Genomic DNA, 17,375 nt, shown 5'->3' with positions numbered 1-17,375 from the left:
CAGCTCAGTGGACCCACCCGTGTCGCCCTGGCTAACAGTGGACTACTTTAAAAGCATTTCCAGACTGGAAGATGTGAATTACGTCGTCTGCTTCTTTTTGTCAGACAGATGAGGATTATGTAGGGTGTGGTACACATGGTAATAAAATCTCCTATATCCTAAAATATTTGAAGGATCCGGATTGATACGAGCTGAGGAGGAATTTCTCAGCCAAATCAGAGATGCTGGGATTCCTCGGCCTTAGAGTGTAACCGATCCACTTCCAGTAGAACTGTGTGTTATTGGTAAGAGACTGGACTGAGGGAGAGTAGAGCTCTGGAGAGCCGGCCTGTTTACACAGGGAATGTTATCCCTCTACACACTTTTCCTCTGCTATGAAGCTCTCATCCTTCCCTGATTGATTTTCCTTTTTTTCTGAAGGAAAACCTAACGTCGTGTGTAGAACACGTCTGCCACCGAATGCATCCTCAAAAGTAAACCCAGAAAAGCTCGTGCAGGGCCTTTTGTGGATCATCATCTGCTGGGTTCCTCTCAGTCACACTGTCTGTCAATTTAAAAATGGACCGAGGTCCCCGGACTGCTCTCTCTCCCCATGGCTGCATATCTAAACAGGAAGTACGGACTCTGGTGGGAATCATTTTCACTCCAGAGATGTTTGTTTCCCTTCAAAAATAACGAGGAAAAATTCACGTGTCATCATGTTTACTAAATATTTTCATGTGACTGAGTGCATTGCCTCAAATGGGAGTCCAGTGAGGTTACATAGTGCAATAATAAACAGCTGTATAGGTGTGATTTTAGACGAAATTAAATCTTATATAGTAGGGCACTCAAAAACAAATCTGTATTTAAACGGAAAGATCTGATTTATTTAACAAAAATGTTTAACCGCCTGCAGCTTAAAGGTCGATTTCACCAAATATTACATGGATCTAAACTCATGAGCTCTCTCATTAGAGCGTAACCAAACCGTTTCTTCCATCCCTCATAATGGAAGAGGATCGTATCCCCTACTCCAGCATCTCTCTGCCAAACAGCCAGACAGATTTAAAGGGGAGCGGAAAACGCAAATGAGCTCACCTTTATTTATACATTTTTAATTTTAGAATATTTAACTTTCAATGAGGAGAAGTAAGTATTTAGAATTTTAATTATTGCAGAATCGAGCAAATAGAAATAATTGTAGTAAGCCCGTTCTAAAACGGGAACATTTTTCTTCTGATTTCATGTAAAAGAATTCACCTGCAGGAGAGGAAAACCATAACTTTTATTTAATTCTGGAATGTCTAAATATGGAAACACGAGGACATCACTCAGCCATCCAGAGAAACATCCTGATAAAGTCACGTTGATATTTGCACATTTCCAACATGGCTCAACACAAACTGGAAGCAGGAGCTGAAACCTCTGGAGAATATATTACTGTGAAGGCTGAACAGTGCGGCAGGAGGAGGGAAAAACACTTCAGATTGGAGAAGCAGGAAGACCTTCCAGTTAGTCTGACAGCAGGCGGCTGTGTGGGAGCTGTCAGCACACTCTGCTCTGAGCAGCCGCTGCACAGTGCTGGAGTCTAACTTTAATACAAGAAGTTGCTTTGCAATTAGATGAATTTATACAGATTTAAACATGAAGTCTGATGTTGTTTTGTTTTTTTTCCCCCCAGCTGCTCAGGAAGAGGAGGAGCTCTGTGGCTGCGGTGAAACTTTCGACTAGTAATTATCTGGCAGATAGAAAGCCGCTCCTTTCTGCTTCACCCAGACTAAAGAAAGTACCTTTCTTCTTCTTTTTTTTTCATGTTCTCTCCTTGAGCCGGTTATCCATCTGAAGTAACATGGTGTACTTTGGGGAGGTTTCCTTTAAAACAACCAGAAATGAGTGACGTTCAGCTTTGCTGGTTTTGGCCGGAGCGAGACTGAGGAGGACAAGCTGATAGATCTTTAATATGGACCTTAGAGGAACAGAAATGGATATTTAAAATCAAATTTAGGACTCACTCATTCCAAATCTAGATAAAGTTCTGAATGCCTGTAACATGACCAGAGGAGACTTTTAAAGGAACGTTTGTTTGGTTAAAGAAAATGATTGTGATGCTATCGTTGACCCATACTGATGTAGAGCTGGGTTGTAATTAGATTTTGTGATTTTTCACTCATAATCCACTCAGCCTGGGGAATAGGGTGAACTTTCTGCTGTACTGACAGCATTTATTTCCATCAAAAATATTAATCATAATACACTGAGATATCTTATGGATCATCAATTTCTTTTTATTTATTTATTTCTTGTGGGTGATAAGCTAGTAAAAAACTGTAAAATCCCGTCTTTGTTCTGGTCTGCGAATGCACCGTACTTAAAAGCCAACAGGTACTGCTAAAATCCACAGTCTTTGGTGTGGAAGTTGGTACTGAAAGAAGTAGACTATTTGCTAATATTATGTACAGTCGACTTTTTTTAAGCTTTCCGTCATGCTATAATGTTATTCCCTCATCAGTGTTGCCTTGATTCTGTCATGCATGTTTGAGGAATCCTTTAATCTTCTGTGGCAACCATTCTGGTCTCATCAGTTCTTCTAGACTAGCAGCAGCATCAATTATGAAACACCTGGCAACGTTTGCAAACGGCGTAATGGAGAAACCTTGTTGTGATGACTTAATGGAGGCGGAGTGTGAGAAAGAGCTGGAGCTTCTTAAAGAGACAGAGGTCCAATGTCAAGGCGTCAAACTGCAAAGTCAAATTTCGTTTATGTTTTATAGCATTTTTATAACAACTGAAGGTTACATAATTAGTTGATTGCGCTATAAAATTGTACTATGTGCCTGGAAAATTCCTCATACTGTCCCCTTAAAGGCCATCATGGTTCTGTTGGGCCTGTGTGGGGGTCGGTGTGTCCTGGGGTCTCTGAGTTCTGGGTTGGATCTGCTCCAGGAGTGCAGGGCTCGTCTCCTGGGCTTCTACCCGGTGGCTGCTGGGTGTTTCCCCCGGGGGTCTCCTCTGCTCTTCCCTGAGGGAGGGTCACTGTTGTCCCTGCGCTGGTCTTCCCTGCAAACACTTGCTGCTGTTCCTCACAGCTGCTACTGAACATTCCTATGGAGAAACCTTATGTACCCGAGTGCGCTTTCATGCACGCACGCATACATTAGCTTTTAATCATCACAAGAACTTTGCATTGGTTACCATTCAGTTTTCACCAGTTGTTAAAGACTAACCCTAAACCTGATCTAAACTTGATCCACACCTTAGTTCTTAACTAAACACCTAAACTGGCTTAACCAAAGTACGGCACTTCATCTTATGGGGCCCAAAGGCAGGATCCTCATAGAGCAGTATCTATTGAAACAAATGGGCATTACAAGTTGGGAAATGCTAAAACACACACTTTCATACATACACACACACACACACAGATATTCTCTTGGTATAAATTCAGGTGTGTACACCATGTTGGTCTGTGGCTGCCACTGAATACATCTCACTATTTAGCATCATGAACCTTCAGTGACGTTGTTGTTATAATGCTCGTCACTGAAGTTTATCGTCTCTGTTTTCTCTCTTTCTGCAGGTGTAGAAGCAGATAATTGTTCTTTATCTTTTTTACCTCTCCTCACTTCCATTTTTTCTTTTTTCTCCTTCTCTGTGTCTATTGCATTTAAAATAAACACAAAGCAATTTCAAATTTTTATCTTTATATCAAGTGGGGCATTATATTGAAAGCTCTAACACTCCAGTTGTGAAAGTAAATCTGTTCTGAACAGTACAAGGGAAAATGAATATATAAATAAATAAAGCCCATGCATGCAGTCATACATTCACATTAATGGTCACCAAAAATGCAGTTATTTTTCAATGGACAGGTTGGATACACCAGTGTTTAATTCCAAGTGTACAGCCGATTGGTTTAGATCAAACAACAAACACAAACATTGCATTTAATAGATGCTGTTGTTTAAAGAGTAAACAGAAGGAAATCCTCAGAACGCTTCCCTCGTCGCTTCCCTTTGTATATTTACAGAACCTGCAGTCATGAGCTCTGACATGATCTGGACCTTTGCTTTGGTGCGTCCCAGACAAACACAGAGGGCCTGAGAGTCCGCTGCAGAGCCGAAGATCTTAATCCAATTTAGACGTATTTACTACAGAGCGGCTTTCCAGGATGGAGCCTCCATCCTTACCAGGCAGCAGATTCTATAAGATATAGTATCTTTTAAAATTTTATAAGATTCTATAAAATTCTTCTATAAAAAGAAGACCATGACCTGGACCAGGTTGTGGTCCAGGTCAGACTCTTTTCAGTTCAGCTTACACTTGAGCAGTGAAGAACACTGAGATCCGTCCTCATCAAGCAACACTCCTCTGAACTTGAAGTTGTTTTTATTTTTTATCTTTTATCACTGTTGCTAGAAGAGTTCTCATGTTTGTTGAAGCAGGTCACATTTATCCCACTGAGACCGGCTGCAATAAAGCAACTTTTAATCATGAACTCTTAGATTCCATGCATGTCACGTTGGATATCGCGCCTGCATCAGTTTCAGAAATCCCTTGGCTTACAAAATAATTTAAAGGGAGTTATAAAGGGAATTATGACCAATAAAAAGCCAAAAGACTCAACGAGGCATGTGTTCATTAACCAGTATCAGGTTTTAAAACCACTAAAGGTTTCCATTAAGCCGTTCCTTTAGATCAAAGATTCCAGAGAAGTTCCGGAGTTTGTTTTCTTTTTTGGCTGGATGGAAAACAGAGTAACACACGACTTGCATTCCCCCAACTGATGCTGTGGTGGTACACTGGTCAGGTGGTAAACTGACCTTTGTTCTTGCAACTACAAATTCACTTGACATGGTCAACTGACTAAACTAAAACAGAATCACTTCTCAAGTTTATTAAGGTAAAGCCTTTTTGAAATAATAATATCGGGCTGTTCTGGAGTAAGAAATTGTTTTACATTTTTGTGTGAATGACGGTAAAACCGTCACACCTCCGCTCATGGCAGAAATATCTGAGCCTCAACATGTAACTGATATGCCATATTAAGCTACCATGTAACTCCATGCACTGAATTAGCTTAAAGGTTTGAATAAGGGAACATCAAGAACTCAGCAGACTGACGTCTTCTGGCTCCTCCAAAGAGAAGACTCATAACCCTTCTGGCTTCTTCAATGTCAATCAGTCATAGAACATGGAGATTCCACTAGACGTTGGCCACATTTCAGTCATTTTGCAGTCAGAAATTGTCTCAATTATTTCCATGAGAAAAATAGAACATTTCCATTTATCACTGGACACCAGCAGGAATCGTCCCTAGCTGCTTATCTTGGTCAGCATCTTGTTGATGGCTTGCTTGACGTGCGTGGTGGAGCTGCGGCGACGGGCCTTGCCCTGGACGGCTTTGCGGCGTCTCACCTCCCTGCATAGCTCGTGGAACGCCTCAGCCACCACGCCGCCCTCGTCGGCGCAGGCCGAACACTCGTAGAAGGCACATGCCATTTCAGCCGCCAGCCGCTCGCCTTCCTCTGTGGGGACCTGGCGGACGTGGTCCAGGTCGGACTTGTTCCCCACCAGCACTAGAGGGACGTTCTTTGGTTTCTTCACCTCCTCCAGGAGGGTTCGAAGAGGGGCTACCTCCTCGAAGCTTCCCCGATCTGTGATGTCATAGACAATGATGAAACCGTCGCCCCAGCGCATGTGACCTTCCTTCTGCTGGATGTCCTCCTGTGAAGAAAAAACATCACTGACATGGTCTTTACAGTAAAGGTACACAATCCGAGCAAGCCAAGACAACTTACCACTGAATCAAATTTGACCAAAGTATCCAACAATTATGTTAAAAGTGTCTTTTGATTCCTGTGGCACCAATTTTGAAGAAACATATTTGTCAATAAAAAGTTTTTGCTCTTGGGTCAGGTTGTTTTTCAGCCGTATCAAAATTTGTGTATTTCGCAAAACTGCAATGGAAACACTTTTCTTCGCATCATGAGTCTCAGCAGTTTGTGTTTATTTTCAGGCACTGGCCTCCTGGAACGATTGGCTCCATCAAAGGTCTCACAGTTTGTCATTTGAAAATGTTAAATCAATGGCTCTTCTATAAGATTCTATAAAATTATTCTATAAAAAGGAACTAACTCCTTCTGCTAACGAGGCTACTAGCCAAGCTAACTCTTAGCTAGAACAACCATCAGCCACACCCATAAAACTTCACAAAACATCAGATGTTTGGGTATCATTTCACTCTGTTAAATGCTAAACAGTAACTGTAACCTCGTTACTCCAATACAGCAACAAAAATATGATTTTATTCTCATAGCCAGAAATGATAACATAAAGTTGTTATATGTTGTAAAGTAGTAAAAACTTTTTAGCTGTTATTGGTAAGCAAGGAAAACAAAAACAATAGCAGAGCAAAGCATGAATCTCCCTTTATTGGTTCTGTTTGCAGACGAAACAAAGCTAGCCCTGCAGCAGAGTTGACAAATGCATAAAGCTGAGAAGTGGTTTTCTATTTTATGGACAAAATTTAATGAGTAAAATAAAAGCCGGGTTAGCGCACAGCTGACATAGAAAACTTCTCTTGCAAACATAGCAGCTGGAGAAAAATAAAATCTCACAAAAATATGAAGGATGTACTCTTTCTAGAGACATGAATGTCAACAAAATACATTGCTAGCGCATTGTTATAGGATCTCCTCTTTTCAGTTCAGCTTACACTTGAGCAAGGCTGGTAATGATGCACATTATCTTGGCAACTTTTTTAAAAAAGAAAGAAACATTCTTTTTGTTTTGCTTTCAAGCAGAGCCCAGGCAGAAGAAACTCACCCAGGCCCTAAATCTCCCCATGAGCAATAAAATGCTCTTGTGCCCGGAGACACCACTTAGATTTCATGATCTCTCCTCCTCATCTCCTTCCAGGAAAGGCATTTCTTTAAGGAACCTAATCCAAGCACAATAAAACAGTTTATGAAACCCTTTTTATTCTTAATCCCTCGGCTACAAACTGAGCTCTTTGGATAACTTCTTCATTAGAACATGCAATAGTTGAAATCTAATAGTTCAGTTTAGATACAAACATAATAAAACTGTTTTCCTCTCCAGCATTTGAAATTATATCCAGTTGGAGACGTTATATAAGATGGGTACTTACTTAGTGTTGATGAATTTTAAGCTTATATAGTAGATGTAAGTGTTTTTATTTTTGCATTATTTTCTCTATTCGTTTACTGATTCATGTACATAACAATTTGACCAGACTCTGCTAGAAGTTATTGTCATAACCCATCCAAGTGCTCAAATAATTCCCCCAAATTATTTAATTGAATAATTTATTTCTCTGGCAATAGAACATCTAGTGTGAAATGTTTAAAAAGCAAGACTTTGTTCCATGAAATCCTCTAAATGTTCCTTCCTACTGCTTATCAATATCTGGCTCCATTCATTTTAATCCCAGCAGATTTTACTGCTTTGTTTTGTCCTGCCTGATGTTTTTCCCCATGAAAAAGGGTTTTTTTTCCACACAGATTTCACCATTCATGTGAGTCATACATGTCATTAGTTGATATTCAGAAATGAAAACTGAAGTGGTACTTCACAGTTTGCTTTACATTTGTAATATTGTGGCATTAAAGTTTTTTTTAATGAAGTCAAATTATCTCGAGCACAATTGAGATTTTTCTTTTTTTTTTTGAGAATGCAAATCATGTTTTAGTGAGGTGATTTTGACCTATTTTTACTCCGGAAAAAAAAAAAAAGATCTCTGAAAACGGAACGGTCTGAACTTAGGGGGACGAAGACGATGGGGGTCAAAGACAGCAGAGGGACTTACCTTCCAACTGACGGCACACTGACCATCAGACAGTGAACTAAATAAAATTAGTTTTTATCACAGATCGTTCATGATTAAACATGGAGGCTGATTATATTTCACACATGGATGTGTTGGTTTAGATAGCTTAGGTTTAATTTATCTAGCACTGAAAATGTATTTAAATGATTTGAAAGATTTAAGTGAGAGACAAAAAAAAACAAACAGAGAATGCAGATAATGCAGAAAATACTGTATAGCCAATATTTCAAAACCTCAAAACCTTCTCATGAACTGAATTCTGCAGCCACTTTAGGAACACATCTGCTCCAACTCCTGTAAGGAACGCTTCATGCAACTGATTCTCTTTTAAACCTGAGCATTCTGGTGTTTCTGGAGGAATCCTCCTCAACCAGACTGCCCAATCAGAGCGAAGGAGATTCCTGACATCCGGCGCCGTCTGGTCAGTAAACACGCAGGCCTCGTCCTAACGCCGGACTCAAAATAGCCCTCTCTGTAATGACGGAGAGATGACTGGGCTGAAGTGTCGCAGGGGAAATCAGCCTCCAGCAGAACACCTACGCAGCACTGCAGCATATTTATCTTCTCCTGAGGACTTACGCAAGCGCTCCCTCACGGTCGGAGCGAGGCAGCACTCCTGCTGGGCTGCAGGAAATTACCTTCCTGAAGGGCCCTTCACTTTCACATCCAACCAACACTCCTTCTAACAACTGTTGCTTCTCTCCAAGTAACAGTGCTCCACAGAGCACTTGAGGACACTTAGGCTCATATTATACACAGGTGGAGTATACACAGTGAGGCTAAATGTTCAGCTTAAAGCCAGATCAAGATCACGCCATCGGAAAAGGTCTTTAAATATGTCCTCTCATGGCTTCCATACAGTGCCTCAATCCAGTTTTTGATTTTGAGGCGCCGTCTGAGCTAGTTATCAAATAATGCCTGAAGCTGCGCTCATTATTTAAGTTTAAAAAGTTTTACAATATATATATAATAAGTTTAGTAACAAAAATCCTCAAACCCTTCCAACTAAAATAGTCTAACCAACAAACTCACTAAGGCAGTAACACTCAGCTAAACTAGGAAGCAAAAATTATTGATTAAAATAATAAACGATCAAAGCAAAGAGTAAAAATGAACTAGTGACATATAGTTTGACAACCATGAAAGTTAAGAAAAAGGGTTAATTTGAGAAATTTAGAAATGAGGCCAAATTACCATTCAAATGATTATTATTTTGCACCAAAATGTGTCAGAATAAAACATGAAATAACTCAGAGTCAGAGTTCAGTAAACATGTAAATGTTGCAAAACCATGATTATTAAGAAGAGTTTGTAAAGACGTTTAAATTATTGTTACACTAATTAAGATTAGCTTAAGACTAAATTACTGACAACAATGGCCTGTGGCCAAACAACCAGTTTACAATGCAAAGCAGAAGTAAGGATAAAATCATTATTTTGATGTAGGAATGTTTCAATAACTGATTTGCGGAATTAGAAATCAATAGTCATTTAGACAACTGATTCTAAACGCATTAACCACAGTGGTGGAGTTTTGTTTAAGTTCTTGGCTGGAGCCTTATCAGTGTATGGTGTGACTGGCATCTTAGTCCCCAGATGATGACAGATCAGAGCCTCAGTGGTTAATGGGTTGGTTTTGTTTCCTTTAATCTGAAGGTTTTCAGTGAGACGTCTGAAACTGAACACAAGGAGGCGTTCCGACGATGATCCCTAACTCAGAAAAACTGGTTTTCAGTCGTCGTATTTCCATATTGTGTAATTAGGTGACCACAGGAAAAGAACTGTTCAATTACAGTAATAAAATGAACATGACGTTGACACGGTTGTAACGTCTGATAAAAACATTCTGACCCAGGGGCCCCGGTTTCAATCAGGCCGGTGAATGGTTTTGATTGGAGAGGATGCTGGAGCAATTATCCAATCAGACATTATTATGGTCAAAGTTAATAAGACAAGGCCGGGGTCAGATGTTCTTCAGTGTTAGATAACGGAATGTTTTCTTTTCAAGTAAATGTAGTATAAAGCAGGTGTACAAAACAGGCAGAGTGAAACTGATCCTCAAATTACATCACCCTGCTGTGTGTCTAAGTATTCAGTTGATAATTTATCCCACCTGGCCTGCAGTGTCCAGGATCTCCATGGTGACAACCTCATCGTCGATGCTGGCTTGGTGACGATACGTAGATTCTGTAGGCCACAAAAAAAAGGAAACACAATCAGATAGTTTTTTTATTTTCAGCTCTACTTTAAAAATTTCTGTTTGGTTATGACTCATCAGTAGATGGTGACAAATCCTGACGTGGGAGGAGAACTCGTCCTATTGCAGTTTTGAGTTGGTCAATTCAGAGAGAAGGAAATTATAATCACCACTGAAATGGAGGGGAAAATTCCTCCACAAGTACTTGTATTGACAAATGACACACAGCGCTCTCTTTGCATGTTTCCACAGTTTTTGCTTTTTTGTCACACTTAATGTTTCATATTGTAGAATAAATGTTAAAATAAGACAAAGATAACCTGAGTGAATACAAGAAGCAGATTTCAAATGATTTCATTTATACAGGGAAATAGCTATCCAAAATGCCCAGATATTTCTGCTATGTGCAGAAAAATGTTTTTTTTTTTGTCATTTGCACAATAACTGAAAACAAAAAGATGTTTTTCTCTTAATACAGAACAGTCAGTTATTCCTACTTTGAAAATGTGTTTCCTTAATAAGACTGATAAGTGACACTGCTTTTGTTTACACACCATGACTGTCAATGTCAACTGAAAAAATGTGTAAAATACACATTTCTTGGAAAGCTGAATACATTATTGGGCACGTTATTTTTAGGCCTACAATTTTTCTTTCCCAGAACTTCTTTTTCACAGAAATTTTATTTACATAGATGTGTTTTTTATTAAATCAGTTTCGCCATAAGGGCCAAAACAGCGGGTCATTTATGCTGAACAATGTTGACTAAAGTTTTGCTGGGTGCCTGAGAGTGAGAGCCAGAAGCTTTTTTGAACTAAAAGTTGTGATTTCAGAGATGAAAATATTAACTTACTCCCTCTTTCACCACAGGGGCAGACAATCTAAACAATTGCAGAAAACATCAGCTGTAGACTGTTTTAAACTAACATGACTAAAGTACAATGTAGAAGCATTTTAAACCAATGGAATGTAACATTCTTCTTTTTTTTTTTGGCTCTCGCGGCCTTCATTTGAAAGTGTTCAGACAGGAAAGTAGGAAATGAGAGAGAGGGAAGACATGCGGCAAAGGTCACCAGGCCGGGACTCGAACCTGCGACAGCCACATCGAGGACTGGGGATGCCTTATGTGATTTGTGCATCAGCACAGCACCCCATGAAATGTAACATTATCCGGCTGAATAACTATCAGAAGATGAGAAGACGATTAGTAATTGATGCCCAAACGGCTGCGGTGGGCATCAGAGGGCTGGAACAAGCCCTAATCATAAACATTAGTTCCGCTAACACTAAAGCATTACACCAACACGGTATTTATGAAATAACATTAGCTCTGCTGTTAGCATTTTAGTGTGCCCTCTGCTGTGTGTGTGTTCTTGTAAATGCTACAAAAGAGGACCACTTTCACAACATCTACCAACACAGTGAGGTCATTAGTGGAGTGTGAGGACCTTTTCCTGGGCCTCATTTAATTATTTATTTATTTATTCGCAGTTCCACTGCACTCTTCTGGTTGGATTTTGCGGTCTGGTGTGAATTAAGTTTTGGTTTACATAGTTAGGGTTAGGAATATGTCTGGGTTACAGGCATAATTACAGTCGTTGAAATGAATGGAAGTTGATACAAAGTCCTCAGTTTGTATAGAAATACGAGGATGTGTGTGTGTGTGTATATATATGTAATATGATTTATTTATTTTCAAATTATGTTTTATTTGTTGAATTTTGGATTTATATCTTCCTTTGTTAAAGGATGGAGGGTCTTCTCTAGGGGGCCACAGAGGTCACCTTCCAGGGGTGGACACAGTCCCACTGTTCAAACTATAAACGAGGTAGCTTAGATCAAAATCAAACTCTCAAATCTAAATGTTGCAGCTGAATTCAAGACTAACTGGACTAGTCAATGTTTTTCAGTCATCATTGGAAATGTTTGGTTAATCTGTGTGGATTGTAGTTTCAGAATTCTGTGGTTCGCTAATAGGAGCAGCATCCGGAGTCTTATGCTAATGGAGCTTATCTGCTTCAGCTTTAAAGGAATTCTGTGTTGGATGTAATTCGCAATCATTTGAGTTATATTTGCATTTGTAACACCTCGAACCAGTCTCCTCTAACCTCCGACATCAACAGGGTTAGCAATTTAAAGATATACTCCGTGGTGCAGCTTATTAACATTTTCAAAATGTCAACTTCATAATTGACAGCATAGATTCTCAGAGCTGAGAAGTTTTAAATGTCTGATTGTGCACGCTTCTTCTGCTGCTTCCCAGGTGGAATTGGCCCTCCTGGAGACAAACTGCGTACCTGTGACGTACATGAAATGTCACTGGGAGCCAGGGGAAGTAGCATGTGCAGCTGTTTGGCTGCGAGCGTGAGCATCACGCTGCGACTGCTGGGACGGCAGCCTATTTCAGGAGCCATCACTCTGTCAGCTGCAGTCGATCTAACCCTGTTTATTGTTTCTGTTACTCCTTTCAGAGCTTTTCAGGATTTAAGATGCCTTGGAATGATTTGGAACAAAGTGAAATATTTCCTGGAGGTGGGATAAGTTCAAGACAAACAAAGTGTCACTCCAGGCTCCATTTAACAAAACTACACACAGTTCAAGTTGTTGATAAAGCCCACCAACACATCCACTCAGAAGCTTTAAATTATCCTTAGCTCGCACACTCTCCACAGTGCTTCCTTTTCCAAACTGCTCTCGCAAAAATTCCCCCTGAACTTTGGGAAGCTGCATAATGCAGCTGCTGTAATGATGTATAGCAGAGCAGAAGAAGCACAGATTCCTCTCTGTGTGCCAGCAGATTAAACTCTGCTGGAGGATATGTAGAAAGCAAGAACCATTCCAATATTGTGGCCATCTGCATTTACGATGGCAGCTGTTCCCCACTCTTGCACTTTAACTGAGACCCAGTTGGACATCTTTTTAGCATTTGTGCACACATGGTGGTGGTAAACACAGATCAAAAGATGGGCTTTGTAAAACATAAGTACCAGTATCATTTTTTTGCATTCTGCACTCTAAAACACATTAAGTATGATTTTATCAGACAGAATGGTCTGTTCATTGTCCAATTGTCCAATTTTTGGTCTTTTGCAAACAGAAATGTTTTTCATTGCTTCCCTACTAATTTGGACATTTGGATCTTTAACACAAATTTAAAAACTAATCAAGAAATTAAACATGCGAACAATAAAAAACTTAAGAACAAACCAGTTTATAGTTGTAAATAAAAAATCTAATTAAAAAAGTAATTTCTGATGATAAGTGAAGACACCCAAACATTTAGTTGCATTACTATGATGAGAGCGTTACTCAGCAATTTAATGGGTTCCAATGTTCCAACCTCAAACATTTAGTCAAGAGCTCCTGACTGTTGAAGTGAGATCCAAAGACTTGATTCCTCTGTGTGGAAAACAGTCGACAAGATGAGAAGTTTCAGAAGTTTCACCTGTCAACATGCTGTTCAAGTTCAGCATCAAAACAGACCACATGACCGTGGTTGAAATTGATGGAAATTTTACTGTGTGTAAACTTCTAAATTTAAAGAAAGAACTAAAAAATAAGGGAAAGTTTAGTGAATGCAAATATCTGGTTTCAGCTGTGTGGTATTGGACGGGCGTGCTCCATTCGCTTGCTGCAGAGTTGCTTCACAACTTGGGTTTGACAGTACCATTATATTGCTGTTATGAACTTCCTGCTTATACTATATTTCAATATTTCAAAATCTAATTTACCTGCAGTCTGTAACAAATTAGAGCAAATTAAAGTCACATTCCACCAAATTAACGCTTTTGTTCTTTGTCAGTCTCAACAGCAGTTATAACTAATGGAGTGACTTCTATCACACTCTATGCTAGCAGATGTGGGGATATCCAAGGTTATTCTCTGTCTGTGGGAGAAAAAAACCTCAGCTCATCAATAACCCTAAATCAAACAGGTAGACAATAGAGACGGATGTTCAGTCGTAGCCGCCGGCAGGCGCATTGAGATGGATGAAGCGGAGCCCCCTTTCTGGCAGCAATCTCCACTTTCTGAGATTGGCGGGCTGCACGCACACCCCCTACCTGTGTGATGTACTCATAATAGCATTTTAATAATGTTTCGACCACTTCATGGGTAATTTCAGTCAGAGAGTCTGATTGGTAACAGACACCCACCAGCAGTGCTGTTATTCCCATTATGGACGTCATGCTGGGCTTTCTTGGTCATGACGCCAACCCTTGTGGTAACCAAGGAGGCAGTTATTATTCTTTTCTTGATTTCAGCGCTTGGTAGGGTTACACAGCGTACACCCAGAATGAGGCTGGCACCCAGGACAACATTAAACTACTTTGGAAGTACAATATTGCTCTGGAAAAATAAACCCCTTGCCAGAGAAATATCACCTTAGTTGAATTTATAACCTCTAATACTTAAATCAAGTTAATATCTAAGCCATATTTGTGATATATGATGGATTGTAATGGCAATACGTTTGTGAACATTATGTGGTTTCAGAATAATGCAATAATTTCCTGAGTGCTGTGTGTTTTTGCAGCTGATTGCTCTTCATGTCACCAAATAAACTGATGTAGGATTGAAAAGAGCACTGAGGGAAGCATTTAGTGCCTCTCATCTGCTCTGTAGAGCCAGGAAATGAAAAGGGCCTAACAGATGAGACACTTTGTCTTTGCTTCACATAATTACAGTGGAGGAAAGCGATTTGACCAGCATCGTAAAGTGAGAGGGACAATCTCGAATGCATTAATCCAGACTGTCTGATGTAAAAGCACATCGCTCTAAATCAAACGCAATGCAATCCATTGTGTTTTATGGAAGTTCTATTTTGTGAATGCCCCCCTGCGCCCACCGGCCTCCCGCCTTTTTTGTTTTTTTTGCACAAACTGAAACACTTTCAGGATGTTATATGGCAGAAAATATAGTGAAATATGTATAATATAATGTTGACTATGGCACTTTAGTTTTGGGGAAATAATGTAACAGTTGAAATGATGATATATCATGTGAGCGACTGTATAAATGCAAGTTTTACCCAGTGTTGGATCGTACTCCCAGATAAAGCGTCTGGTCAGGAACCTCACCACCAACGCTGCAAAATCAAGAAGAAAAACTGAGTTTGACATGAAAATAAGATTAAAACTGAACAGCTAACAGTGGTAAAAAAAAAATTTGCTAAACATTTTTTCACACCAGATTTTGTGTCTCGGGTGTTTTCAGCCACAACATCATAATAGCTGCTGCCTTTATAAGCAATACCCAACTCACCAGGAAACTGTTAACCAAGCTACTTTAATCTAAATGCTTATACCTGTTTGACTGGCTCAACTTGATTAAAGCCGAGGTCTGACAGCCTCCAGGAGGAGACATCAGCTCCAGAGTTCATCCAGAGTGTCTCATGTACATGGTTAAAGTAAGATGGACGTCCTCAGAGAGCCTGTGACTCACTGCCCTAATGGTTTACCATCAGCAAGTGATCTGCTGCACGGAAATGTTGAGCCTCTTTACTCCGACTGAATTAGACTGTCATTATCTGTTTATCACTCAGGCTAAACAGCTCTGTGGGAGAGAGAGGGAGGCCGCAGAAGCTGGTGGTAAATGCGCATTTTTATCTGAGCGCGACGAGGTCGGCCTTTGGTTCAGGTAATGGGTGGGAAGGTTACCGCAAAGAGCAGAGAGAGGAAAAAAAAAACCATAGAATTCAACATGGAAATGAAAATGGAAATGGCTGAATGTGTCACATTAGAGTGCTGTAAACAGTATTCATATGAGTGCATCTCCATTAGTAGATAGTTTTAAAAATAACTAGTAATAAGCAGTGATGTTTCTTTCTCTAGAAAGACATACATTTAGCAAATTACGCTTTCAATGTGCAAAAGGAAATATTGCTTATTAGCAGGTCCAGTCAATGATGAAAACAATAAAAGACAATATTTCTTTACACCTTGGGCAGTGGATAAAGTATAAATGATACTGACTAGTTAAAGTCTCAAAGAACCTAACTTCAGGGATTTCTTTAAACTCCTTTTCATTCAAACAGAAAAACAGCGGTCAATACTCCTGTTGCTATTTTATTGTAACATACTGATTACGACAGTTAAAGTAGTGTTATCTACAACTTCTGGTCGATGATCTTGAGTTTTAACTGAACTCAACTGTGTTGTTATCTTGATGACGTTTAGATTCTCACCCAGGAGGTCTCTTCAGTTCTGACAGTTAGGTTGGAGGTATCAGACCAGAAACAATCACACTGATAGGACAACAGAGGCCACTAACAAGGTCATTGTTATGAGGTCATCAAGATCACGAGAAGGTGTTAGAAAGATAAAACCTGAGGTCGCTTCCTCTGTTCATGGCTGCTTTTCCATGTTCACAAGAAATCTCCAGTTACTCTAACATTTCCTCAAACATATTATTCCAATTCACAAATACTTGATTTGTCCCAATGTAAATGTTGTAACTGATTTAATTAAAGAGTTATTGTAGATGGTGATGGCTGTGGGCTGGAACCATTTCCTGTAGCGGTCTTTACTGCTACGAATTTGATGAATCCTCTGACTGAAGTCGCTCTGTTTTTCTATGAGAATGGTCTGGGTGTTCCATGAATTCTTGATTTTATGTAAAATCCTTCTTTGCACCATCATCCCTAAAGGTTCTGTAATAAACATAAGGACTTTAAACCATAGGAATCATGTACTTTTCAAAATTTGCCAGTTTTCACATCATAACTCCAAAACCTTGGTAGACCGCAACACCAGTAACTGGCCCAAAAGTTCAAAAGGTGGTACACAGCTAAGAAAATTTAAATGGTAATTCTCCTCCTTTATAGCAAGCTCCAAAGGGGGATGTTTTACAACCGAACTATACCTTGATTCCAGTTTGGTGGGTGGCAGGGTTCTGGTTTTAGAATGCACTGGATATGGTATATGCGAACCATAAAAACGTTTTTTTGCCTAATTTTCTGCTTGTTTAAAGAGTACATAATGTTGAAAACCATTTCTTCTCATCTGTAACTCATTTCTACGAAAATGATCCACATTAAAAGGGCAGGATCCCACTGCAGAGCTCCGCTGCTACAGATTGGCAGAGCTTCAGTTCCCTGCGAGAGCCGCCGTGTCCTGAAGTGTTTTATGATGGACTGGGTGGTCCAAGTGAGTATCTGTGTCCTCATGTAAACTCATCCCATTTGGAGGGGGACGATGAGAGGCAGCATTACTCCTGAAAGCTCTCTTTGAACTGTGACCAAAGATCCATCTTAGCCGGGCCTGTTTTCCAATTAGCCGCAGAAAGGACAAGGAAGAAAAACTGTTGTGTAAGCCGGAGTGTCTGTGTCACGATTCATTACGCTCCTAA

General features: G+C 39.9%; 1 protein-coding gene across 1 annotated transcript in view; it reads right to left on the bottom strand.

Moving 5' to 3' along the window:
• Positions 1–3,833: 3,833 nt before the first annotated feature.
• Positions 3,834–17,375, bottom strand: part of rerg (RAS-like, estrogen-regulated, growth inhibitor) — a 36,672-nt gene continuing 23,130 nt past the window's right edge. The window contains exons 3-5 of the mRNA XM_008401470.2: positions 15,058–15,114; positions 9,945–10,018; positions 3,834–5,706 (exon numbers count right to left, since the gene is read on the bottom strand). Coding sequence (XP_008399692.1) covers positions 5,296–5,706; positions 9,945–10,018; positions 15,058–15,114 — 542 coding nt within the window. The 3' untranslated portion in view covers positions 3,834–5,295. The remainder of the gene's footprint in view (positions 5,707–9,944; positions 10,019–15,057; positions 15,115–17,375) is intronic.

Source organism: Poecilia reticulata, linkage group LG23 (genome assembly GCF_000633615.1).
Source record: "Poecilia reticulata strain Guanapo linkage group LG23, Guppy_female_1.0+MT, whole genome shotgun sequence".
In the NCBI taxonomy this organism is placed as follows: domain Eukaryota; kingdom Metazoa; phylum Chordata; class Actinopteri; order Cyprinodontiformes; family Poeciliidae; genus Poecilia; species Poecilia reticulata.
Note: the sequence above shows the minus strand (reverse complement) of the source record. Positions and strands in the feature narration are given on the sequence as shown.